At 43.0% G+C, this 25,528-nt stretch overlaps 2 protein-coding genes across 3 annotated transcripts in view; both read right to left on the minus strand.

The window, feature by feature from the left end:
• Positions 1–540: 540 nt before the first annotated feature.
• LOC148642056 (tumor necrosis factor receptor superfamily member 25) lies at positions 541–15,310 on the minus strand. Its single transcript, XM_088617349.1, has 10 exons — positions 14,316–15,310; positions 10,952–11,156; positions 9,608–9,739; positions 8,519–8,662; positions 8,040–8,124; positions 6,305–6,366; positions 5,008–5,130; positions 3,423–3,463; positions 2,946–3,066; positions 541–1,816 (listed from the first exon to the last, which is right to left on the minus strand). The coding sequence occupies exons 1-10, from the start codon at positions 14,343–14,345 to the stop codon at positions 1,419–1,421; spliced, it is 1,341 nt and encodes a 446-aa protein (XP_088473475.1). The 5' UTR covers positions 14,346–15,310; the 3' UTR covers positions 541–1,418.
• Positions 15,311–17,227: 1,917 nt separating this feature from the next.
• LOC148642057 (uncharacterized) overlaps positions 17,228–25,528 on the minus strand; it is a 133,456-nt gene continuing 125,155 nt past the window's right edge. For both annotated transcript variants that reach the window (XM_088617556.1, XM_088617557.1), the window contains 6 exons: positions 24,719–24,847; positions 24,061–24,189; positions 23,298–23,426; positions 22,651–22,779; positions 22,186–22,314; positions 17,228–21,618 (listed from right to left, as the gene is read on the minus strand). In XM_088617556.1, the coding sequence (XP_088473682.1) occupies positions 21,542–21,618; positions 22,186–22,314; positions 22,651–22,779; positions 23,298–23,426; positions 24,061–24,189; positions 24,719–24,847 (722 nt within the window). In that variant the 3' untranslated portion in view covers positions 17,228–21,541. The remainder of the gene's footprint in view (positions 21,619–22,185; positions 22,315–22,650; positions 22,780–23,297; positions 23,427–24,060; positions 24,190–24,718; positions 24,848–25,528) is intronic.

A 25,528-nucleotide genomic window follows, 5' to 3' on the forward strand; every position in this document is an offset into this window, starting at 1 on the left:
TAATCAATAAATTACTGTGTTGGTAAAAAGTTCCAGGGGTAAGGTTACGCCTTTTATTTAATCTGGAAAAAAACAAAAATGACATTAAAACTGTCTACACACATCTGTGTTACACAGGACAAAGTATATTGAATTAAAAATTCTACTTACAATATATATTTCTATATATTTATTGGACATAGACATTCTTCAAGAAAATGGCAAATACTTTTAGTAATGCGTTTTGAAATTCACACTGATAAGTTGAAGAAAAAGAAAGTTCCCTGTATTGCCCATAATCTTGATCTTTTCATGGTATTCTTTTCTGTCGTCTTCTGCGGAATGGTTGACTCACTCACTTCCCTTGCAGTGGAACTCCTCCCTTCCAAAGAACATCTTGAATGCACAGCATTTCTGCTTCCTGCCGAGATGGACTTGATTTCCTGTGGTCTACCTGTACTGTGCTTCCTGCGCACTATGGTGCGTCTGTGGAGATCTTAACGATAAGTGAAAGTGTGTGTCAGCTTTTTTTTTTTTTAGTGTCTGTCCATGTGAAGTGTGTGTGTGTGTGTGTGTGCACTCGTACAGGTTTCCACTGAACACGGTTTGTCTCGGGCAAGACCAAGTGAGGAGGTAAGGGTGGTGTGTGAGAACGCGCAGATCATTTCTGTCGACAGGAAATTTACAGCTTTGCCTCTGTGCCTTTTAAAGGAGTTGTGTTTCATCATTTGTGCTCGAGATTCTGAGAACTGGTTTGGATTCGATGGTTTGAAGCATCGGTAGTGCTGAAGGCTGTGACGATTACTGCCAATTTCACGTGTGGCTTCGCATTAAATGATCACGAGATCATGAGCCGTACCATAGTCCCCTTTACAAAGAGCTTCTTTACAATGGTGGGTTGCCCTCTGTTTCCTGCTAGAACAGTGCTTTCCATAGCCAAGACATTCTATCAGAAGCCAAAGTTGGGTATGCAGCCTATGTGCTACCAATCCCCAGTTTCCACCCAGGAAAAGTCCTTACTGTACTTCCTTTGTAAGAGGTGGCCAGAGCCTAAAGTAGGGCACTGTTGACCTGCAACTTGTATCCTGCTGTAAAGAGTGATTAGCACCTGAGAACCTATCAGTGTGGGGGCATGGCTTGTAGTAACTTGTGCCATTGCTGTGATCCACTTGGGACTGTGTTGCTGAGTGACAGCCCAGGGCACTGGGTTGCTGTGGCTGGCAACTGCTCAGTGCAAGGTCCATTCTGGCAATGGGGGGAGGGCTCTGTTCCATCCTGCCTGCAGCTGTGGAGTTCTACAAGCGGAGCAGTATCTGTCTTTTTCCTTCTGCAGTGGGGCTTTCATTGAAGCCTGTCTCCTGGTTGCTCAGGGGGAGACATAGCCTGTCCCTTTGCTTGCCTGTTTGCTCTGCTGTTGTTCGGTGTGGTCAGCTGTGGTGTTATTGTGCAGGCCCTGCGGAAGCCTCCCCAGCCTCGGGCCTGTACTGGATCAGGGAGGGGTAGGACAGAGCTGGGGCTGTGGGTTTGGGGGTCATCAGGAAGACTAGTTTCTCCTGCAGCTCCTGCGAGCAGCCCGGCAGGTCCATGCTGTGCAGCGCCGCGTGGACGCTCTGCAGCTCCGCGCCCCGTCTCTGGCTCCAGAGCCGCAGCATCTGGTACTGCCTCTCGCGGTAGCTGGGGGCGAGCTCCAGCTCCACGCGCTCCATCTCCCCGTCCGGCAGAGCCAGCACGCGCATGAACTCCTTCCAGCGCCGCACGGGCACCTCCTCGATGATGGCGTACAGCACCGCGGGGGGCCAGGCGTCGGCGGGAGGCTCCTCTTTCGCCGCCACGGCCCCTGGAAGCACAGGAGGAGCACCAGCGGAGAAAGAGAGCGATTAAGAGCCGGGAAGACGTGCCAAGCGCAGGGTAGTACAGGCGGAGTACATGGGGCCAGAGGCTGAAGAAACTGAAACATTCCTGGCATGCTCCTGAGCTTTTATAAAGAGCCAATAAATCATGGAGTTCTGGAAAATTCACCCCCCCTTCAAGGACTTCAAGCCAAACTGTCCAGGAGCCTTGAGTCTGTGGCCCATACCTGTGCCTTTACCGTAGGCCAAAGTTTCACTGTTACTGGAATGGACATTTTACTAGCAGTGAGGGGAGTACGTATCCCTACTCTATAAATACATGTGTAAGTATCGAACTTGCTCTTTAATGGCTGACTGGTTATGTCCCCTCAAGTCTTTTCATGTGAGTCCATCCCTCTACTTCCTCCTCAGTGCATTTCATTTTCAGGGCAGAGACCAACTGATAAAAAAAAAAAACTCAGACCAGATAGCTCGACGCTATACTGCAAAGATAACCCGCCGCGCCCAGAGCCGGCTTAGACACAGAAAGCCAAATGTAAAATCTGCAAAGCAATGTAGGTGCGAAAAAAAAAGCGCGTGTTTCTGTAACGTTCGGGTCACGAAACGCATTCCTTTCAAGTACGTAAGTAACGCCAGTGTTGGTTACCCTTAAAATGCAAGAAAAAAGGCCACTTGCTATTGAACGCCCACCTGGCCAAAAAAGCCCCACTGAGCCTATGTACTTCACTACACCACAACACAGCAAATACCGTGCCTAAATTGTTTTTCTCGTCTGCCTATTAAAGTACACGACACCAACACCTTTTTGACCTACTGCTGTCCCAGAAATTCAACAATGATTTTTCAGGCCTGACATGAAAACGCTTCCCATCAGCTTCCCTTGTTGAGAAATCACAATGCTAGCAGGGCTCACTCCACCTGGAGCCCTTAACTGCAGTGGAGGCACATCGGAGAATGCAGCAGGTTGGTATGTTCGAACTGGGGGGGGCCGTACGGTCCTGCAGGAGATCACCGAGGTCAGTGATCTTTGTGCCATTAGCAAGTGGGGGCAGGTGGACAGCAGTTTTCGACACCTCAACACACAGAGACCGCGCAGGTGAGAAATTGGGAAATTACATTTGTCAGTCTGGACATCAGGTGAGGGAACTGCAGGTCTGTCAAGAGGAGGGAGGGCTGACTGCAGCAGGGTGGTATGTTCTAACTGGGAGTCGGTGATAATTCCAGGCATTCCTGAAACCTGTAATAAGGCATAAACCCAAATTAATCTCATTTAAACTCTAAGTGACGCTAACAGCACAACACATTAAAACACCAGTATAATATACTGTATGCTGTAAAATCCACAGCCCTTCACAAGATTACAGCTAGCAGGATCTTAGTAATTCTAATATTACATCAGCACCTCTGGGCTTGAATTTATGTATTGGATTAATACATTGATGGAATAGATTCCTTCAATTGCTATCCATCATTATGGACAAATCCTGGCAGTGAAAAAAGAAATAAAAATGTTGTCAATTAGTTTTGCGTGGTTTTCTACAACGACAGATAGAGAGAAACATTCAAAGACAGGAGCTGTGATGCTGCACATACCCCAGAGTGGATAGGCACTTTCGATTCCCCAGGAGACTGGCCTGTGGACAGAATACAAAACACAGAGGAAGATCAACACAACATGACAGATGCAGGCATTTTGGGTCTTACCATCAGCTGACTATAAACGAGTTACACCAGGGAAGAAGAAGCAAATAAGTTCAATTCTATCACAACATCACATCTATTTAGATGGGACTGCACACTACTTTAACACAGATGTGTTTAAAACAAGGCAGCAGGCAAGTTTCCGACCTATGACAATGGCATGCAAGACTTTGTCAGTAAAAGTGGTTCACACTGATAAAGCCATAAATACTGCTAGACCTGCACAAGACAGGGGCAGGTGTGAAGGCCCTTTGCTTTGCCATTTCAATGCCCACCAGTGACTGAGCCATGAGCCAACAGTTATAAAAGAAAGGAAGTCTGTTTGGTAGTTATTAGCTAATTGGTCTCCAGTTCTTTCCTCAAGGTAACCAGGGTATCAGCTTCAACACCATAGCTGGGTAACCTGTTCAAACTCTCAGAACCCTTTGGGTAAGGAGGTTCTCAGTCTTGTTTCAGTCTTAAACGTACTACCATGGTCTTTACTTGCTTTCTGAAGACGTCTGCTACACTGACAATATCAATGTTTATGATTTTGAATACTGGTGTCAGGTCCCCTCATAGACTTCTATTTCAAGACTAAAACATTCGCAGTTGTCCATACTTCAGTGTAGGATATTCCTTTAAGTCCGAGAATGCATCTGGTTGCTTTTCTCTGGACTCTTTCTAGAGCAAATGTTTTTTTAAAAATGTGGTGAACATGTTTATCTAAATCTCTTGCATATGTGTTTTATTTTAGCCATTCTGACCAGTACAAACTTAAATCAATTTGTTTCGTATGAGGAACAGATTTGTTCTAAACGAAATAGGATGCTAAATGCTTCTAAAGCATATTTACAGAAGTACAGTAAGGTATTACTACGCTCCAATGCAGAACAGGTCACTGAAAGCAAAATGTGCAGGTACTACAGTACATGTACTGATAAAAAGTTTCATGAGGGATATTGTAGAATGTAATATTTAATGTGCTTGAATGTAGAAGACGATGCACTGGCCATGTTTTAGGTTTGGATTTCCAGTGTCTGGGTCATAATTCATGTAGATTTGTTGTATGGGTAACTCTTTATTTGAATGTTGCTGTAAAATGGCTTCATAATCTCTTTATAATTGCTACACAAGATGCTATCATCACATGCATAAAGGTTTACGGGAACATGCGCAAATGTATGTGCAAAAAAACATACATAAGAGGTCATATAATTTGTTTTAGTATATATAAACAATACTAAAACAAATTATTTGTAATGCACCAACAATGAAATAAATCGTAAGTTATCACTAATACTATTAACTTCTTAATAGTGTTACTTTTGTTACTAGTATTTGTTCCTATATTATACCAGTGTGTAATAAATAAGCAGCTAGAAAAAGGTCACTCTGCAGGTCGTGATGAATCAGTCAGACCCAGATGATGTATGAGTGCTCGTTTTTTCCTGGTCTTATACCCTAGCTGTTCACTGGGGTACATTATGGGTCTTACCAGCAGCTTGGCGCAGTCCTCCCCCTATGGTAAAGTACTGGCGGAGACTCAGAGTGACCAGCCCCCCCAGCATCAAGAACACCAGCAAACTGAAGAGGATCGTGAAGGTCTGCTTCCAGTCCTCTAAACACAAACACAGACAGCATGACTGGTACATTGGGAACAATACTCAGAAATCCACCTTTCCATTTTCTAACCACCTTATCCAGTACAGGGGCACAGGGGAGCCAGAGCCTATCCCAGCCAGCAACAGTCACAGGGCAGGATACACCCTGGGATGGACACCAGTCCATCATAGGGCACGCACAAACACAAACACACGCACACTAGAAGCCAATTAACCTACCAGCACGTCTTTGGACTGTGGGAGGAAACCCCAATGAACATGGGGAGAAGATACAAACTACATGCAGATAGCGACCCAGGTCCGGATATCGAAACTAAGCACTAACGATAACCATTGCGCCACCATACCCTGAAATGTTGGATGCCAACATTTGCACATTGGGAAACATCAGAGCTCAAAGATGTAACATAAGAGAACAGACACAAAAATCATGCAGAAAAGACTCCAAAACTGAAAGACTCAAATGCAGAAATGCACGTTAAACACTCCCCCACCCCTGCACCACAGTCCATAAAAGAAGCACTGCTGAGAATGTGACTCATTCTGACTATACTACAATTCCCTACTTGCACAACCAGTTTGGGAACACATGCATGTCCACACGCAAGATATACTACTATGTGATGGCATCGTACACATTTAATGCAACACAATGAGAAATGTGCAACATTAAACCTACAACTGCTTACTTTTGACAATTCTAAGACAATTATAATCTGCTGCACTAGTTAGTTATAGTTAAAACAGTTAGAAATTGCTCTCGCCTTTCAAGTTATTTATTTTCTTAGAAAAACTGACAGCATTTGATTTATGTTTATTTTTACATTAATCTTAATGTAAAGGTTGGCTTGAATAACTTCTATTGCTTTAGGGTGGGGGGAGTAATTTCTTATCCTTTAAAAAAGGGGATGGGTGGATCATTAAACACCCACATTTTGAGAAAATATCTAATGTGCAAATCCTAATGCATCCTTTAAAATGTACCCCTGTCTTTTGAAATTTTGCCTGCACTTTCTGCGCGGTAAAAAGGTTTTTTAAAAAGTTAACATAAATCCTTTGGATTAAAAAGATGGTCTTTTATTATGTAATTTTGTGCACATTGCTGTAAGTCTTTCCTAATGACTACTTCTGGTACATTTCTGGCTCCATTAATTAAGCTTTTTGAATCACCTGGAGGTTGTGAGGCACAGAGTCCTGCACATGCGTCTTTGTTGTCCTCTGTGCAGTCCTGCCTGGAAGAAGAGAAGAGAACATAGTCAGTCAGTCTCTGAGCTGGGACTGGCACGACCCCGTTGGTATGAGACGCCCAGTCTGAGGGTTAACAGACTGGATCTGATATGTGCTTGGATTGTACCCAAAAGTGTGTCTACAGCCGGAGAGCTTCACTGCCTCTCACCCCCTCTACACAGCACCACTGGTAATTTGCATAGTGAATTTTGCCATTTTATCACTGTTCCTCTGACACCCTCATGTGTTTTCTGTACCATTCCATGGTTTATATGCCTTATTAAACCAAAGAAACCATATGGCCTTGCTCAGAATTTCCTGACCAGAGGAGCTGTGTCATTAACTTCTATGAGTTGTACGATATGTACTTGAACTAGCATCCAAGCTATTATTTTGACTTAAATATGTAACTCTTACCAAACCTTTGCAGCTTGTATCTACTATCTACTAACACCCAATGTCTATCACAATATGACTATATCAATTCTTACATACATAATTTATGGTTGTAAGCATTAGAAACCCCAAGTAACAAAAAGGGTCTCTCACAGCGGCAGGAAACCTCTACAGTAGCTGTCTTGAGATGTGTGAGACACACTTTGACTGCCTTTCCTTGCCAGAATAGCCCTCAGATCTCAGTCCCACCACCTATCTTTCTCTTCACAACCTTAGCTGAAGGTAAAACCAACATAACAATTTGGGAACAGATCCATTCATAGACACACAGAAAACACAAGACCTTCTGTACCGTATGTACTGGGGCATGACAGGGCTGTGAATGGCTCTAATTGTTCATGCTGCTCATACAGTATATGGCCTCTATTTTTTTTAGTTTGAGCGTATTTGAGCACCTTAAAATAAAGTTCCCTCTGTCCCGATATTTCCTTTTACAAATGCCAACGAAAGAACTGCAATTGGTGGATTTCAACAGACAAGTAAATTCCAGAAAAAAAGTCAGACGACAGGACCTACAATCTGCCACCTGATCTGAAAATGAATGACAGTGTTCTCTCTCTCTCTGGATGACAGAACAACTGGGAAAAGTAATATGCTTCATTGGAGGGAGGGGGTGTTTTTAAGGAAACTGCACATTAGAATATGCAGAGGCGTCTTACATCATTGCCAAGCCTGATAGCATCTTATCACTCTGCTTCATGCGAGAGGAAATCCACAGCCCAGTGACCTATTTGCATGCAATTACAAGCTGTCATATAGGCAGCTACAGAGGGATATCACTCAGTGCATACCTCAGCTCATAACCAAGAAATAAAAATGGAAAGGGGCTGATGTCAGAAACTGGAAAAGAAGGCAGGTCAAAATGTTTGTGGTCAGTGTGTTTTCAGTGTTTTCAGTGCTCTGGGAAGCCTACAGCCTACAGTATTACATGGTGAATTCAAGGAAACATGACTCCCACTGCAGAGCAATCTGAGCCAGTTCTGTCTAGACCTGTGGGCTCTTGTATACAGTATGTCCAGTATCACCGATTGCTGGATATTTCACATCTGCTTCTTTTAGACAATTTTCCCTATAAAGTATTGGAGATAAAATAGATAAACTCTGTTAAATAGATTTTCTTTTCAACATTACCGTAATTTTTGCAGCTAGCTAAATCTGAAGTCTACCAAAGCACCCTGTGTTGGGACTCATTTCAACCCCCGCTGCATTTGTACTCTCTTACTTGCGGCAAGGCTGGCACTCTCCGTGTTTGTCTTGATAAAGCCCAGGAACACAATCGCCGCACTGAGTGTCTGCATTTTCAGAGCCTGCAAGACAGTACAGCCTTGAGTTAGATCAGGACGTCTTCCGGCTCTTCTCCGAGCTTCCCAATCCAGCACATCTTGGCCTGTCCTTCTACTGTACCCCTCTAGGCAGCCTAGTTCCCACCCAGACTTTCTGCTTATTCAGTTTCTCAAAAATGATACAATCCCTTAATCAATTACAAAATGAAAGAATGGCAGTGATTCAGTAAAAAGTGATAAGGTACCAGATGGACCAGGAATGCGGGCTGCATCTTACTTCCTGGTGTATTTCGACTGGTATATTTTAATTCATCGTAGCTGTATCTTTCTATGTTGCTTATACATTTCTACATCAATACCTCATCAAACTGCAGATCTCTGCCCCTCTCCCAGTCCCTCCAGCTGTGTGCATACTTACAGTTCTCCTTGATGGTCCGGTTGTGACACAGACTGCACTTGGCACAGGGGAAGTCTTGACTGTCGTTCTTGCGATAACTGCCCTTCTTACAACCGCACACTGTGTTGGACGTGGAGTTGCAGCTCTTCTTCACCTCCTCCAATTCTGAGTAGCACAGAACATGGTTGAGATAGCTCTTACCCAAAGAAACAGCCAAAGCCCCTGCCTCCATCACATATCAAGTTAGAGGTTTATTTTAAATTTCATTCTGAAGGGACTCCTGATTGATGAAAGTGCTCGCAATCAGCACGATAAGCTAGATGTGCTCGAACCTGCGTCATGTCCCTGCCTGATGGTGACCGGGGTTTCTCCAGGTGCTTGCAAGGAATTGGCTTTGTATTGCCAGGAGTTCGCCTGGGATTAGTTGACCAGGGCTCTCTAAGTTTCAAGAGAAACCTTCCCAGTCAGTGATTGACACACCACTCCCCCAGTCAGCGCTGTTGCGGACCTTGCTGTGCACCAACAGGTGAGCGGTTTAATGGGTGGGCGGGCTTGGGAGCCGGCCTGCACTTCCTCAGTTTCACCTTGTGGATACAAGGGGGTCTTGGGTCTCAGACAGGACACGGCTGCTGACAGTAACCAGCGAGGGTATGTAAAAAAGTAATCATTGATTCGACATTTCAGCATAGAGAGAAATATGATTTTGTTCATCCTAACAACAAAGTCAGCTGTAAGACATGAAAGTGGTATCTACAGCAAAAACATGAAATAGGAAAACATTCCAGGGGGTTCAAAAAACAGAGAGAGATTTTCTATTTGGTAGCCAATTATGCGACCCTGTCCATCTCAACTGTATTTCATCTCCACCTTATACAAATGTCAAGGATTAAGCTTTATAACATCAGCTTTTGTCAGAAGAACTGACCTCCTTCATTCAATGGGGCCTACATGTAGATGTCTGCTCTACCTCTTCCTGCAGAGAAGATAACGCGCTCTACCCTTCATCATTCCCCCTTGCTCACTCCTCCTACAAGAAACCCCTTCTCTCCATGAGCGGAGAGCACAATCTGGATGCTGTGTGAAAGGCAGCACTGCCGATCTGTCCCTTACTTGCATGATCGCACGAACGACACCTGTGACATGTTAGCACATGGTTGTATTGGTCCATGAAACTTCCCTCTTTGCATGGAGCACAGCGAGTCTGGTTGGTATTGTCTGAGCAGGACGATTGTTTGTAGTGACCTAAAAAAAGCCATGACAAAGGCAGATCAGGTTAGGAGAGGCATGAAAGAACCAAGAAAGACCTTTTTATACACCACACACCACATGCGAGGGCTATTCAAAAGCTTCTCCAGCCAAGATGTAAAAGGAACAAGATTATACACCCAACTTAATCTACTGTCCATTTTCCCTACAAACTTGCATGTGATTATTATAGTAATAGTAGAAATAGTAGCAGCAGTAGCAGTAGTAATAATAAGCCTCTGTACTTTTAGATGAGGAGTTCTATGTTTTCCTCATTTTAAAGGTGTACAGTATAACCACCTATCATTCACTATCACTTCTAAAAAACTAAAAAAAAAAAATTCCTACCAAATATGACCTTTATTATGGTTTCACCAGTATTTTACTATTGTACTATGGTTACCTTTAGCATCATCATTCCTTCATTCTTCTTTATATAGGAATATCACAGCACACTACTGTATGATATACAGTGGTTAGAAACATCTATCTTGCTTGAGGTCCAACGTAGTTAGATGGAATGAGGGCATGATAAAGCAATGGAGAATCACACGATTGATTATGGCTAAGATCAAGGTGTAATACTAGGACAAATATAGCATGATATTATTCCATGTATTACATAGAAGTATTTTACCCCCCCAAAAGGGTAACTTGCTCTACATTTACACTGCCTTTGGCAAATATATTTGTCTCACTCCTGGGCTAGAGTCAAACACTCACACTTCCTCATGTGAGGGTAAAGCAATCCAAGTGATCCAAGTTTATCCAAGTGAAGCGGACACAAGTACTGTATTTTAACTACCCCTGCATTGATGGAGTCAGGATTTGTACTCAACTTTGTACTTCATACACAAGCAGAGGAGACCAGAAACACATCTCTCCTGACCACTCAATTCAGTTCACTGTCTCCGTGACCTTCTCACACCCACAATGCTGAGGCCTCTTTCTTGACACGGGCATTGCCCAATGTTATCTCGACTATCAAGTGCTCATCTCGGGAGATCTTGTTTTGGTTAGCAGTTGTGCAAAAGCTGGCACTGTATCAGACGAGTGCGTCATCTTTCAGAGCACGCAATGGCACACACTGAACATAATGTCTCTAAACCCTTTGAACTCTCCAGTTTCCCTCTCTATCAGCGTGTGCGTCTATGTTCCTATCAGTCGGTCTCTGTCTGTCTATGAAGAGGAAAAGGTATTAAAGCTGACCTGGAAGACATTTATTGCAGCAGCGATTTGCTTCTCTGTCCAAGAATTGGTGTTCCCCACAGGAGACGGTGTGCCTGCGCACGCGCCCATTTCCTTTCCTGTGTGTTGTTCTGGATGTCCTGGCAAGAGTGGCAGAAGTCCACTGCGCTGTGCTGTAGGGGGCACTCTCCTTCCAGGTGTGGGAAGCCAAGGTCAGAGGCAGAAGCTGTGTGATAAACAGACAAGGTGCAGAGGAAGGTGTCAGTTGTAGAGAGCCCTGATCTGCCAGGTGTGACAGGCAGTCAGCGTGAGTCACTTGTCACTCCTGGGTGACTGACAGCTGAGCTCCACTCTGTTTAAATGCCTGCCGTCTTATGAGCGGGCGTGTGAGGTGGCTGGTGAGCAGGCATGTACAGCACACCCCAAAAATCTGGAGAGAGGCAACAGAGAGTACAGGAGTGCCCCAGAAAAAGATGGAAACTGCTGACTGAGGGAGCTGAGGTGCAGCCAGGGGAGAACTGAATCTCCAGTTGAGACTGTCCGACGTGCCAAAGAGGTGCTACGAAAACTCCTGGGGACTCTTCTTAGTGTTTGAAGATACTTTGCATTTCTTTATGTTTGAGTTACTCTGTGAATTCATTATTTACCTCGGAACATATGACACTATTCTTTAGTCTACCAAGTATTGTCTAAACTACAGCTCTTTTTGACTGCTGACCTGTTCTGTGCCTGAGTTTTAAAGTGCTTGCTCCCAAGCCTTGCTTCCACTCGCATCTTCTCTTCTCGACAAGGTTACAGAGCTCAGCAATCCGAAAAGCTGTGACTCAATGGGAGACCAAACTTTTAGAGGATACCCATTTATATTCAGACTTCCTCCGATCTGGGTTGCAATTTCTAGGGTGAAATTTGAACTGTCTTTCCAAGACAAAAATGTTTTTTGTAAATTGTAAAAGATCAAATTAATGATTTTAATTCGAGGCTGCGTACAGTGTGAACATAATAATTGTTAAAAAATGGGTTCCCCTTGACTAGAATTAGAAAAAAAATCAAGCCACTTTTGCATCAAAACTTTGAATGTCTCGTTGATTAAAAAGATGAAAGATCCATTTTATATTAATTGTCTAATATGCTTTTCAGAATAGGGCTACTTTATTGTGTGTGGGTCTCAAGAAGTGGAGGAATGCAATGCTATTGGGGAAATGAGCATAATTAATAATAATAATAATGAGCAGCATATTAAGGCAACAGGTTTACAGATAACCATGGTTTCAATTCCCTTTCTGCTACTTGGAATAAGGCTCTTCATTGTGTTTCAAATAGGAACCTTTCCAATCTTATTAACCACAGTGACAAGTGAGCAGCTCAGAAAATAGCTGCTGGTCTGTAGTTTTGAGTGCCATTTCCAGAGAAATGACCCAGAATTGCGTAAATGTCAGTACAGTGAGAGGAGTTTCTGAAAGTGACTCACAGCTGGCTGGGAGATTCTAACAGACATCTATGCAAATGTTAGTGCTGCTGTCGCGGGAGGCTCTGTACAGTACACATCTCCAAGGGAACATACTGATAGTTTGTCTCAACCCTTTTCCTTCACCTTTGATCTTGAAACTGCTGGGCAGGTGTGAAGTGGGTTAGTGTGGCTGGCACATCTCATGCAATCTCAGGGACTGACTGACTGCTTTCCTCCCCTCCACAGCACTGTAGTGCACCAGTGATTTATTGGACGTTCCTCATTCACCTGTACACTGTAGCACTGTATTCATAATCCAATGTGTTATTAATTAAACGTAACAAAACCAAGCTGCTCTCACCTATTAATTCCTGGTAAAGCCAGCCGGTAAATTTCCCTTTCCTCTCTACAGAAAAGGTAGACCTAACACATTTGTGACTTCTTATCAGAGGAACATGAAATGTGCTGACATGAGGGTTCAAGACTAATGGGATCCAATAATAGTGATCTCAGGTGGTGTCTCTTTCTACTTCCTAGTAGCTTACAGTGCCTTGTTCAAAGAGGCCAGACATGGATAGCCAAGGTTCCGGTCAGATCTCAGAATAGGGAGAGAGACTGAGCCACTTAACAGTCCATCCCTGTGCTCCTGGCATGGTTCTGACGCAGAGAGACTGCTCCTGTCCTGCTCTTTGGCTTCTCTGAAATGACCGTCACTAGAGATGCTGTCGAACTCTTAACAGTAAACACCCACAGCTGGAATTACCCACAGACAAACGGAAGAGTCAACCCGCACTACCCAGGCACTAACTGACCACCCGCCACGCCTGTTGCATTGCTTTGCTTTGCATTGCTTTAAATCATGAACAAAAAAAAAGGGAAAGAGTGTTCAATGCTTTTGAAATCCTGCATACAGCGTTCGATTTACGGCACTCTTAAAAGACAAAGAAGATTTCAGTTGTTGCAGAAATGAAATTGTTGTTTAAAAACACTTTCCACGTTCACAACTAAAGATAGTTCCACATTTGGGGGAAGTGTGATTAGGTTTCATGATCTTTTTTTTTTTTAATGGTGTTCTGTCCAGTCAGCTTTTTTTAAATGAAAAAGATTTAAAGGAAAGATTTAAAGCAATATGATAAACGTATTATTTGTGATCAGCAGGAATTCCATTTCTTTCTTGAAGAGGACCAACTCTAAAATTCCAGTTTTTTGAAAAGGTCACATTTTATCTTCAACAGCTCTATAATTTGAAACGAATCCATTTTTAAATTGTCACATACTGTAGTAATCTGTACGACCCCCTACGGTTTTGGAAGTCTGTTTTGGACTTTATATTGAAGTTTAAAGGGTTTTCGGCTATAGGATGCTCTCTTTTCGCACACCAAGAAAGAAGCTGGTAATACATTTGTAACCTACTGTCCTGAACACTTCGGTTGACACACCTATAGAATCTCCACCTCACTTTTTCATCTCACCTGTCTGAGCTGTGTGAAGAATTTCTATTTTAACTAGGTGACCCTGAAACTCCTGTACTTAAGAAGAAAGCGCTATGCTAACTAAGGCAGTCTCAAAATACCGGCGTACACGTGTGTCAGCTCCGCGGCCGGTTCCTCCCCTCTGGGCAAACATTAAAAATAATGCAGCATCCAAACAAGTATCATTAATTTTCTAATACAAAGACTTTATTCGTTTAGCATATCGCAAAGTTAATTGCACATATAACTCTTATTTTAAAAAAACTAAAATGTCATCCAATCTTTTAGTGTGTGAAACTGAGTTTTCCTTGTTACTGTTTTTCTTTACGTTGTGTTTTTGTTTCTTAGAAAATGATTTATCTCAAGGGTGGCACAAAACACGTCTACAGTAGCTCTGCACAGGCAAAAACAGTTCGTATTACACGTACACACAGTTAACACACAAGCAACATAAAACAATACTCACCCACAAACAGAACCATCCCGACAACTTCATATTTAACGATTATCGATGGCTTGGAACGGGCTGTTATGAACTCTTAAACAGTGTTAAGAGTACGAATTCTCCACCATTTCAGCCATAACAGATGAAAACGAATAAATAAATGCATAAATACATAAATATGAAAACAAGGAAATCGACTTCCCTTTAAATAATAATAATAAAAAAACGTTACTGCTAGAATGCTATTCCTAACATCATGTGTTCAGTGAAGGTTAGGTGTCAGTTTGAACACAAGCGCAGGCTGCAAACATTAAAAACTGCTAAATAGGAAGTGCGTCTCGGAAAACTTTTTTGGTTTCTCTTCGGTCGCTAACGGCTTTGAACTGCCGCCTGTTACCAGATGCTGTTCAATCATTAAAGGTGCGAGGCAGGCAGACGGGAGATGAGATGTTCACAGATAATGAATTTCTGCTGCCCCATTTTACAAGAAAGAAACTGAAACGACGACACTCAGCAGTGGCAAAAATTGACGCCGCTTCAGGGAAAGCCGTCGATCAGGTGCCCGTGTTCCTCTCAAAGCATGGAGCTTTCGAGTTTCTGGTTTGTTTCAAATTAAGGGAAATTGATCTGAGTAACACACTTAATAATACAACTCATAACAGTTCTGGCATTTCTAACGCTTTTCTTCCTGATCAGCATCTGCAGTGATTTAGGTAGAACATACTGTAGGATCCACCCAGTTCAATTAAGGTTGAATTTAAGGAAGGCGAGATTGTACAGGCACAGAATAGAATTTTAACCAGTGTAGCTATCAAATGGGTTATCACCCCTAGTCTAAAGAACAGTGCTAAGGGAATTTTAATGGCCACATATTCAGGACCTTGGATTAAGGTCTCTCCCGAAGGATAGCACATCCTGCAGCACAGTTACGGCTTGGAAATTCTGATCCAGAGGAAGAGCACCACCAACATCCCTCACTGCAGCAACTTCGTGTGTCTTAGGGCATCCATTCCAGTCCTGACCAGGCCCAACCTTGGTTAGATTCTGAGATCTGTTGAGATCTGCTACACTTCCCTAGCAGTAATGGTCAAGACTTCTACTCATTTCTCTAATTGTATGACAGGGTGTGGATGCTTCTTTTCTTCATTTCCTAGTTTTTGTGGCTTTTCAAAGCCCTTTCGCAATTTATTTTTTGATTGTGTGGTTCGCATTTCAGGGATACCAACATTTTTGGGTGTGGCAGATTGTGCTGTCATTTTAGTGGAACTGCCTCGTATTGTTAAGTGGCCTACAGTACATTCTGAAACGTGGAGCAGGGAGGGAAGGGTGCATTATGTGTTTATGACACAAAGGAGATGCACATTAGAGTTTGTCAGGTCAATTCAGAGTAGCTTTTCTGGTGGGGAGGTGTCAAGGGATGGGGGGAAAAATAAAACCAGTGGACAAAGTGGTCACCTTTCCCGTGTCCTTTCTAATGTTCTGTGTGCAGGACGCCTGACAGCAACCTAACACATTGACGTTGACGCACAGATTCATGTTGATGTGATGACAAACTCACGCTTTGTGAATGTTTGGAACTTTTGATGAGATAGGTTTGGCTTATTCTGCTTGGTTAAGGGGGTAGCCTCCTGGCCACAGGTCTCCTTTGGGTATTGTTCCAGCTAAGATGACCCATCTTCCGTATTTCATAGTGGGTGTGACTGTTTTCTCAACATCAGATTCACATTTGTATGCCAGACATAACACCAATGAGCATGTCCAAAAAGCTCAGTTTTCATTGAATCTGAACATAAATCCAATTGTTATTCACATATAGTTTGGGAAATTCAAGTCATCTCATTTTGTGGTTTGCCCTCACAAGGCAGTGTTTTTGTATTGAGATCTCCAGCTGTTGCCTTTGTATATACAGTTGCCTCCTTGACCACATGGCTCATATCCACTGGTGACAACATACATTTGTGTCCTTTTCCTGACTTGTTAGTATAGCGTTAGTCTTCAATTCCTTAACAATGGACACAGGTAGATTCATTATTTCTTAGCCACATGCCAACATGTAGAGGACAATGACCATTTGTCAACATTCTTCAGCGCTCTCAGGCCTAAACCATGATGATGCATGCACCTACTTAATGTCCTGTGTGTTACTTCCTTTCATACCCCAGGGAAACTGGAAACGTTTGGAGACCTCTGTATAGTTCCTGCGGATTCCACTGTACACTCACAGAGCAGAACATTGTTGTGGATTTGTCTAGATTATTTGCAATTAAAGAGTGAATAATCTGAACTTTGTGTTTACAGTGTAACATTATTTGAATGGTTTCAAGCAAGACATGACCAAAACCTCATGAATGCTGTATAAAAGGACAATCCTTGTTCTGTTATAGGATGCATTTTTCCTCAGTGGCATGAATCAATTTGAGTGACAGAATATTAACTTAGAATAAGTTCATTAGTAATTATTGATGGCACTCTGACCAACTAAAAAACACGTTTTTGTGACAAGAGTAGCTATAGTATGCCCCCTGCCACAGTCTCACAATGCCACACACCCAATCACAGAGAATTGTACCACACCAATGTCCCAGGTCTCTATCTGAAGAAGAATTCTGTACTACCCAGGATCTAAAACCCAATGTCAGCTCCTGTTGCAGGCACAAATGTGTCCTGTTAGACCTGGAATGGAGGGATGGATGGACAGCAGATTGGTATTTCTGATAAAATACTTGTCAAGATGGTCCTGTACTTCAAAAAGCAACACTGATCCTCTCACACTGAAAGTGCTGTCCCCATCACAGGGTCACTTAGACACTTCCCTGAAACTGTACAGCTAGCCATGCATCTAGGAGCCTGGAAGGTTGCTTCCTGTAAAGGCTGATTATGCAGATCCTGCTCTGATTGCTGCATTGCTTAAAGGTCACGCACCAAACTGTTAATTCAAGCCCTTCAAAGCTGCTTTATTTTGTTCACTGTCCAGAGTAACAGAGTATTTCAAAACACAAAAGAAATCCACCTCATGCTTTCTAAAATGTGACATTTTTATTGCAAAATAATTAACTTTAAAAATATTTTTGTGGTTTTTGGTAACAAAAATAACAGACCCTTTGCAGCTTAGTGCCTGTCAACATACATATTTGGATTTTTCCTCAGAAGAGTAATGGGGGGTGGGCTCTGGGCGCGAAGGGTGATTTGATGGAATCAGGCCTTCATGCTGCTCCATTTTAACATGATAAGAAAATAGAAAGAAAAAAACTAAACTTTTCAGCTGTTTTTCCATTCTATAGGTGTGAGGAATGTCAGGTTGTACAGTACACACCTCTGAAGGCTTAGCAGCTGAAATGTTGTTTTCTTCTTTCTACTTTTCTGCGTAGAATGAACCTTTATTTGTTGCTTTGCAGCCAAGACACAGCTCCCCATGTGAACCTGCATTTTAACATGGCAGACCGAGAGTACAGTAGGTCATATTCACCAGCATCATAATCACAATGTCAAACCAGTAGCCATTATTTGTATTTGTATATTTTTTGCACTCTTCGTTAACCTAGAGCTAATTCATGTTTAAATAACACTGTAAAAAATGTTCATTGTTAAAACTCACTGGTTTCTTTTACTTCAATTTCCACATCTGTGAATGTCCTTCACTGAGCCTAATAAAAAATGAGGCCATCCTAGCCTGTGTAGGGTTATTTGTTAAACAAGAATAATCTTACAAGAATTATTTCATCAAGAGATTGCAGGCACCTGCTTAAAAAATAATGTATTTGCCTTGTACCAGAGAGTTTTATGATACCGGTTGTTTCCTTTGTCTTTGTGACTTCTAGCATTTTCCAAAAAATACACAAAACAGGCCGTAACTCCCCCTGTAATCAATTTTTCAGTTTTCTGTCACGTCTTGTTCTTCTGTAGACTTTGAAATATAAATCAGCACTTAATGATTCACACCATTTCTTATCAGATCTCACTGACAGGTTAAAGTTGCTCACTGAGGGATGATCACAGATGCAGCATGTCATTTATAGCAAATTCAGCTGGGTAAGGTGATTAATATGTTTCTGCATGGCAATCAAGATAAAAGCAGCATCACATTAAGGGAGAATCTGAAAAATATCAGCTGTAGGATGTCTACTGGAGTCATATAAATATGACATTAATAGTAAATGACTCCAATCTGAGATAAGCAATTCCTATTATGACTGCCATTCCATGTCCCCTTGACATTAATCACAACTTCATAAATATTTTGCATCAGATCAAAACAGTGTTCAGCCTTTGCAAAAACATTGTTAGAGGTACTGCCATCCTACAGCACGAGTGGATGAAGCATCTCACAGTATTTGTTAACTACTGTACATTACCTGCTTTGCAAGATGCCTTGCCTCTCACTTCTAACACTAATCAGACCCAGTGCTTCCACCATACAGAGACATGGGTGAAGGTCACTGAACTCCGCAAACCAAGACACAGATCCTGCAAGTTTCTTTGAAGCTTTGCAGGGTGGCACAAACCCAATGAAAGAGCCTTGTATTACCTCTGGATATACTAAATAAAATATCAAGCCTTTCAATGGCATGTGCAATATAACAGTGCCCTGGGTATGCAATTATAAATTCTTTATGACTATTATGCATGCTTACATTGAAATAAGCAAATCATACAACTTATCTTTTTTACATAAGATAGTATAATACTTTGTAAAAACTGGATAAAGGCAATTAATACACAAATTGAGTAACAAAAACATAAAATGCATTTACAAACTCCCACACTTAACCATTGTTATGCAATGCCACCACATTGTCTTCTTCTTCTTTCTACAAAAAGCTACAGTAAAACAAAATGTTATAGCACCATTTTTTCAGAATACAAGCAGTCACATCATGTACAGACAACATCAAGTCTCAGAAACCTCCATGCCATTGTACAAAGCAAGCCCTTAACATCCAATTAGAAAGCATGGGTAATTAAGTACAGGGATAGGTTTTTCCAAACATTTCACTCATGCTTTCATCACTATAAAAAGGCAGCCACTATTTATACAGCAAAATAACACCACAGTATACTGGACTGCATGCACAAGCCTTCTGAAGATACTAACACACATCAGAGTTTCAGAGCCTTTCTGCTGTTGATTTAAAGCAGGGATGAAACTCTGTAGATAAATAATAAAGAATACTGAGAATCTCAATGAATTTACAGCAAGAAACAACGGCAACACTTCATCTCCGACCACAGATTGCACAGCGCAGTGTCACTTTCTTTTTCAGCAGCGGCTGGGGAACACAAACCGCCGGCAGGAAGGAGGAGACCCGTTTCGTTTGAACGGCTGCCACGAGTTCCGCGAACAGCAGCGCACGCAGCCAGCGGGAGAGCGCCGATAAACACTGTTGCGCGTCCCTGCTCCTTTATCTCTATCGAGTAGGTCCTGCAAGCAAAGCTGTCCTGCGAGCGCAAGCCGAGCACGTGAGGATCTGCTGTCTCCCTCTCCCACAGTGCCGCAGAAAAATGCAACTGCAGTTTGTTGCATCCTGTCTGCATTTCCTCACTAGTCCCCACTGCTCCACTGATTCTAGGGCAATACTGTATGTGACAACTGAAGCTGAAAACCATCTATAAAAAAAACCCGCACTTTGGTCTTAATTTTTTTTTCAAATATGATCAAAGAGTTCAAACACAAGTCAAATCTAAACAGGGAACCTTATCTCCCCTACTGCCTGATCTTGCATTGCCTTTAAGTTTGCGATTTAAGATTTTAAATGTAATTTTTGTACATACATTCATACATAAATACATACATCCAATATACCATAATTCAGCTACTATCAGCTACTATGAACATGAAGGACTGCAACAAAATAAAATGATGGTCTCTTAGCCATCTAAACAACACAACATGAAAACAAAGAGTGATAAAACCACACCACAAATACATCTGAAAGAGACCCAGCCATCTGACTGCTACCAGACACTGTGTTGACCAACTACAGCTGAAGCCATTTCCCCAGCACCTGATGTCAATTATATCGAGAAGGTGCAAGGCTGATGACACTGTAATGAAAGCTGATCTGTCACAAATATCCAAACTGTATTGAAATACACAGCTGTTATTCTCCCGGGCCAAAACCACCCGGTGGTTCTCAGCAAATAACATCAGCAATTCACCCCATGTCCAAACAGCTCTCTAATTGTAGTTGATTCTAATAGCACCCTTGGCTGTACTGTATGTCCAAAGTCCCCACAGAGTGCATCCTCTCCAGCAAGGAAACACTGATGCTGTACTCTGTATGGCTACAGTACATCCAGCACCGACCGGATTATTTCCCAGGGCTGGGCAGCGTAATGGCTGCAATTTATACTGTGGGCTCATTTATCAAGGACTGTACACTGGAGGAGTACAGTGAGAAGACAAGCTAGAATGTGCAGCACAGTCTCTGGAGTATAGAACACACATTAACACAACCACATGCAGAAATCTAAACTGGATGAGGTCTTCAGTGTCTGAGGTACAATGCACAGTAGGTTGACTGCTGCATTCATCTAAGACAATTATTCCAATGCATTGAGATTGTTTTGGCTTTGTTTAACCTCTAATGGCTGGGGTTTTTTACATTATGTGTATTCGAAGTTGACGTATTTCAATTATTTTTTCAAATTTACATTTGCATCCTTAAATGCCATTTATCAAAAAAGCTTATTTTCATTTTCCAAATGTGAAAGCTTTAGAGTTCATGCTTCCTGGTTCATTAACCACTGTCCAGTCCACCTCCTTTCTCCTGCCGTACGATCCCACTGACTCGGAGAATCGTGCATCGTGTCTTAGCCCATGAACTGCTGAGGCAGGGACTGGACAGCTCAGTGGAGACATCCTCAACCCAGCCCAAAACATCTCCTTCCTGTAGGTTACTGTATGGCCAGGCCTAAAATGAGGAAAGAATGTTGATGCCCCCATTAGCAGAAATCCTTGCAGACAAAAATAATCCATAAAGAAATTTGAGAGACTCTCCTGTTTCTCCAAGAAGGTGACTTGGTTCCCTTTCTAGATTGCTGAAATTCCAGTTCCTGTAGGTCCATAGCATGCCAGTCTGTTACGGATTATAACACCTCCCACCAGTGAACTCGGAGGCCAGTAATGTGCATTTTGGCCCTTGTGTTGGGCCGTGGCAGTGCTATCTCTCTTGTTTGCACAGTAGATGCAGGAGCTGGGGACTCTGGGGGCGGGGGGAGGTGCTGGGGGCAACGAGGTGGCCGGGATCCTACACAGATGTCTCCAGACGGGCACGATGCTCTCTTCTTATCCTGGGGGAGTGGTGAGGTGGCTGGGGAGGACCCCCTGGGGACACAACCAAAAATCCAAAATATTTTAAACCTATAAATTACTGCTTTTTCCTGTATTATATTCTTCATGCACATTCCAGCTATACAGTTGTATTATTATTGCACTGACATATAATGTATTAGAATTGTACTATTGTATCAGTTTTGCATTAATTTGTGTTTTTCACCCTATGTAAGTCATCCAGGAAAAGTGCACGAGCTAAACTTCTACTGATAATAAACAGATTCTCCTTTGCAGCTCATTATATATTAAGGCACAGACACTTACAGTATATCTTTTTGCGTGCAGAGAAAGGATAAGGACTTATCCTATATTAAGAAATTTAAAGTAAGAAAAAAAAAGGGGAACTGAATTGATGATACCAGGTTCATTTCTGCTGAACAACCTGTAAGAAACCCAGCTTCTATTTTGAGAACTTTAGTATTTTAACCATTTAATCCAGAACCTTGAAAGGCATTTGACAGAAATACTACTTGCAACTCTCCTGCAGCTTGAAACGCAGTGCTGCCCTTCGGGTCACGAGAGAGCAGTGTGTGTGAGGAGCAGGAATGGGGCGGATACCTTCCTGGCAGGCGAGCCCGATCCAGCCGTGCAGACAGGTGCAGTGGCCACTGCGCGGATTGCACTGGCCGCTGTTCCTGCACTCGCAGGCCTCGGTGCAGTTGGGGCCGAAGCGGTTGGCCCTGCAGTCTGAGGGGACAGGGAGAGAGGCAGCAAGTGAACAAGCGCGCCGACAGTTAAGGCCCGCACAGCATTGGTCTGCGCCAGAAAGCAAGAGCTTTGCCAGCGTGCAGAGAGGAGATATTCAGTACCAAGAGAACGGAAGTCTCCAGCTTCAGAGCTTCACAGCTTGCCACAACTTCTTTCTGCTATTTTAAACAGTGTAAAATGACGACAACAGGCCGTTTCATTTATTGCTAAGTAAAATGAATAGGTGTACAGTTACGGTCTTTAATAATGTCTTCTGGCAAGCCTACGATATATTTTTAAATAGAGAAGGCTCATGTCTTCATGCCCGCTCCGTACCTATGTCACACTTGGCTCCAGTCTTCCCTGGGGGGCACAGGCACTGCCCACTCACTGGGTCGCAGGGAGAGTCGCCTTCGCAGTCACATGCCTGCTGACAGCTGTCGCCAAACCACCCCTGATCGCACACTGAGAGGGAGAGCGAGAGGGAGAGGGAGGAAGACAGGGAGAGCTGGCTATGATCTCTTCCACACGTAATGTTGCGAAGCTTTTCTTCATTTAGCTTTGCAGCAACACCTGTATTCCACTTTGCATTTTGTTTAATACGATTCCTTGAGCTATAACAGTCTTGTACTATTCCTATTAAAGCTCTACATTCCTGTCTGTGCCTTTATCCGTATACCACTCTGTGTGACAAAGGATTCTGCTCTTCTGTTACAAATCCTGGTAAATCGTACTTATAATAAGTAATGAGGTCCAATTCCAGGTTACAATTAAAGAAGAACTTCAGTTTACCTCTGTAGTAAAGTCTGTTTGTTCTCATTGAATTTTTCTTGCAATCTTTATGGTTCAATGCTTGTACTGTATGTTCATTCTTTGTAGACGCAATTAGGAACACAAAGTATGGTTGAAATACAAGCTAATCCTGTGTTCAGGACTGTGAAGGTGTTATTTTGCCACTTTAAAATGCAGAACTGTTGCCTCACCTTTCTCGCAGAGATCGCCGTGGTAACCACAGGGACACAGGCACTGTCCAGTTACAGGGTGACAGGAAGCTCCATGTCTGCAGTCACAGGTCTGCTGGCAGCGATCGCCGTAGTAACCAGGAGGACAGGCTGGAGGGATACACAGCTGAATGTAGAGCCCTGATCTCCAAGTCTGTCTACACTGACTTTCACAGAAGGGATTCCCTAATTTCTGAATTATAAAGGTGCTCATCAATTTCACATAACAGACCTATACCACATGTATACCAACTTTTTAAACAAACTCGAATCGCCACTTTGATCCATTATATACCCACCCACTCAGGAGGAATTGATGTTTCTTTATGTCTTAACTCAAAGCAGAGACTACTATAGCCCGATGGGGAGAATCAGGAAGAGCAAGAGAGGCTTTTATCTTCTTATGTCCTAGTACAAACTCTGCAGCAACCCACAGAGAGATAAGTGCCGTTTATAGAAGAGATACATCCCTAATCCAGGTCACGTCAAGCCTGAACTTTATAGAGCCCTAACATTTACTGAAAGATTGTACTTTTGCATTACAATCTACAAATAAATAATCAACCCTAACAAAAATGATTAATAACACTGTTTATTTTCTGACTTGACAGGATCATCATCATATTTTGATTTTGTCTTGAGTCTGTTAGCTCTGGAGGCCGCCGTCTGAGTGAGTCTTTTCCATAGACAGGTGCTCTGCAGGTGCTTCCCTAGGTGCTAGTAATGGCCCAGAGCTGCCTCTTACCGTGCTCACAGACGTGCCCGTAGTAGCCTGGCTGACACTGGCAGCTGCCCGTCACTCTGTCACATGTGCCATTGTTCTGACACAGGCAGTCCTGCTGGCAGTTGGCTCCGTACTTTCCCACGGGGCACGCTATCAGACAAGCACAGGAAATGGGGGAGACAGGCCAGAAGCCGATAAGAACTCTAAAACAGGTTCACAAGATGATCTTGTGCACACATCCACAACGAGGAAGGAAGGAGGTTAAGGAGGTATTTGACGTCTTCAGCATGGAAGCAGAAATTCTAAAATATCCAAATAAAGGCATTACAGATAACAGGAATGTTATCTGAAAACTACAATTAAAAACAGGGAATAATATACTTCAGGCATTAAAGCCTGAATTTTTAATGTTCAAAAAAGCGCACACATTACTGGATGTCTTTTGTTTGAGTGGGCATTTGTGTCAGTGTGTGTCGGCTGCAAGGAAGGATGTACAGTAAATTCCTTTAGGCAGAATTGCACTCACACCGGAAGAAGGCTTTACAGCCAAAGCATTGGGTTTTTTTTCTGCTTTTCAGAGTGGAATTAACCCAGGTTTCATTCTGACTTCTTCATTCAGTACTGCCACAGTTAATGCCGTATAATGAAGACCTTCTTTAGAAATGTGTACGGGACTCACCTGCTTCGCAGTGTGGACCAGTCCAGCCCAGAGCACAGGTGCAGACCCCAGAGAGGGTGTCACACAGCCCCCCGTTCCTGCAGTCACAGACCTGTAAACAGCCCTCTCCAAACCGGCCTTGCTCACAGCCTGCCGGGGAACAACAGAGCATTGCTACTGCACACCCCTTTGATGCTCCAACTGGTCAGCCAGCACACACCAGCAGTAGTGTGAGCACACGCACACATACACAGTATGGCACACAGGCTCGGGTGGTTGACAAGCACTCACTTCAGTTCACACCATGCAGAACCATAGTTTGACAGTAAACGATCTAGTCTAAAATGGTTTACAAAGAGAAAAAAACCTAACCCAAAGTGAATTCATTCATCCAAGCATTATTAAAAAGCCTCTTTTACAAGTGCCACAGCAACCAGGAACCTATCAGAAGGGACTGCACCCTAGACAGGACACTAGTCCACTGCAGGGCACGCACAGCACATGAGGACAATGAACAGATTCGATTAATGAGGCCAACGTGCTTATGGAAACTGGGGAGGAACCAGTGCCCCTGAAGAAAATCCACATGAACAATAATTATTATTATTATTATTGCTTACACTTATATAGTGCTTTTCTGGACACTCCACTCAAAGCGCTTTACAGGTAATGGGGAGTCCCCTCCACCACCAATGTGTAGCATCCACCTGGATGATGCGACGGCAGCCATAGTGCGCCAGAACGCTCACCACACATCAGCTATCAGTGGGGAGGAGAGCAGAGAGTAATGTAGCCAATTCATAGAGGGGGAGTATTAGGAGGCCATGATTG

This window comes from Lepisosteus platostomus, chromosome 23 (assembly GCF_059453375.1).
Source record: "Lepisosteus platostomus isolate fLepPlt1 chromosome 23, fLepPlt1.hap1, whole genome shotgun sequence".
NCBI classification, from domain to species: domain Eukaryota; kingdom Metazoa; phylum Chordata; class Actinopteri; order Semionotiformes; family Lepisosteidae; genus Lepisosteus; species Lepisosteus platostomus.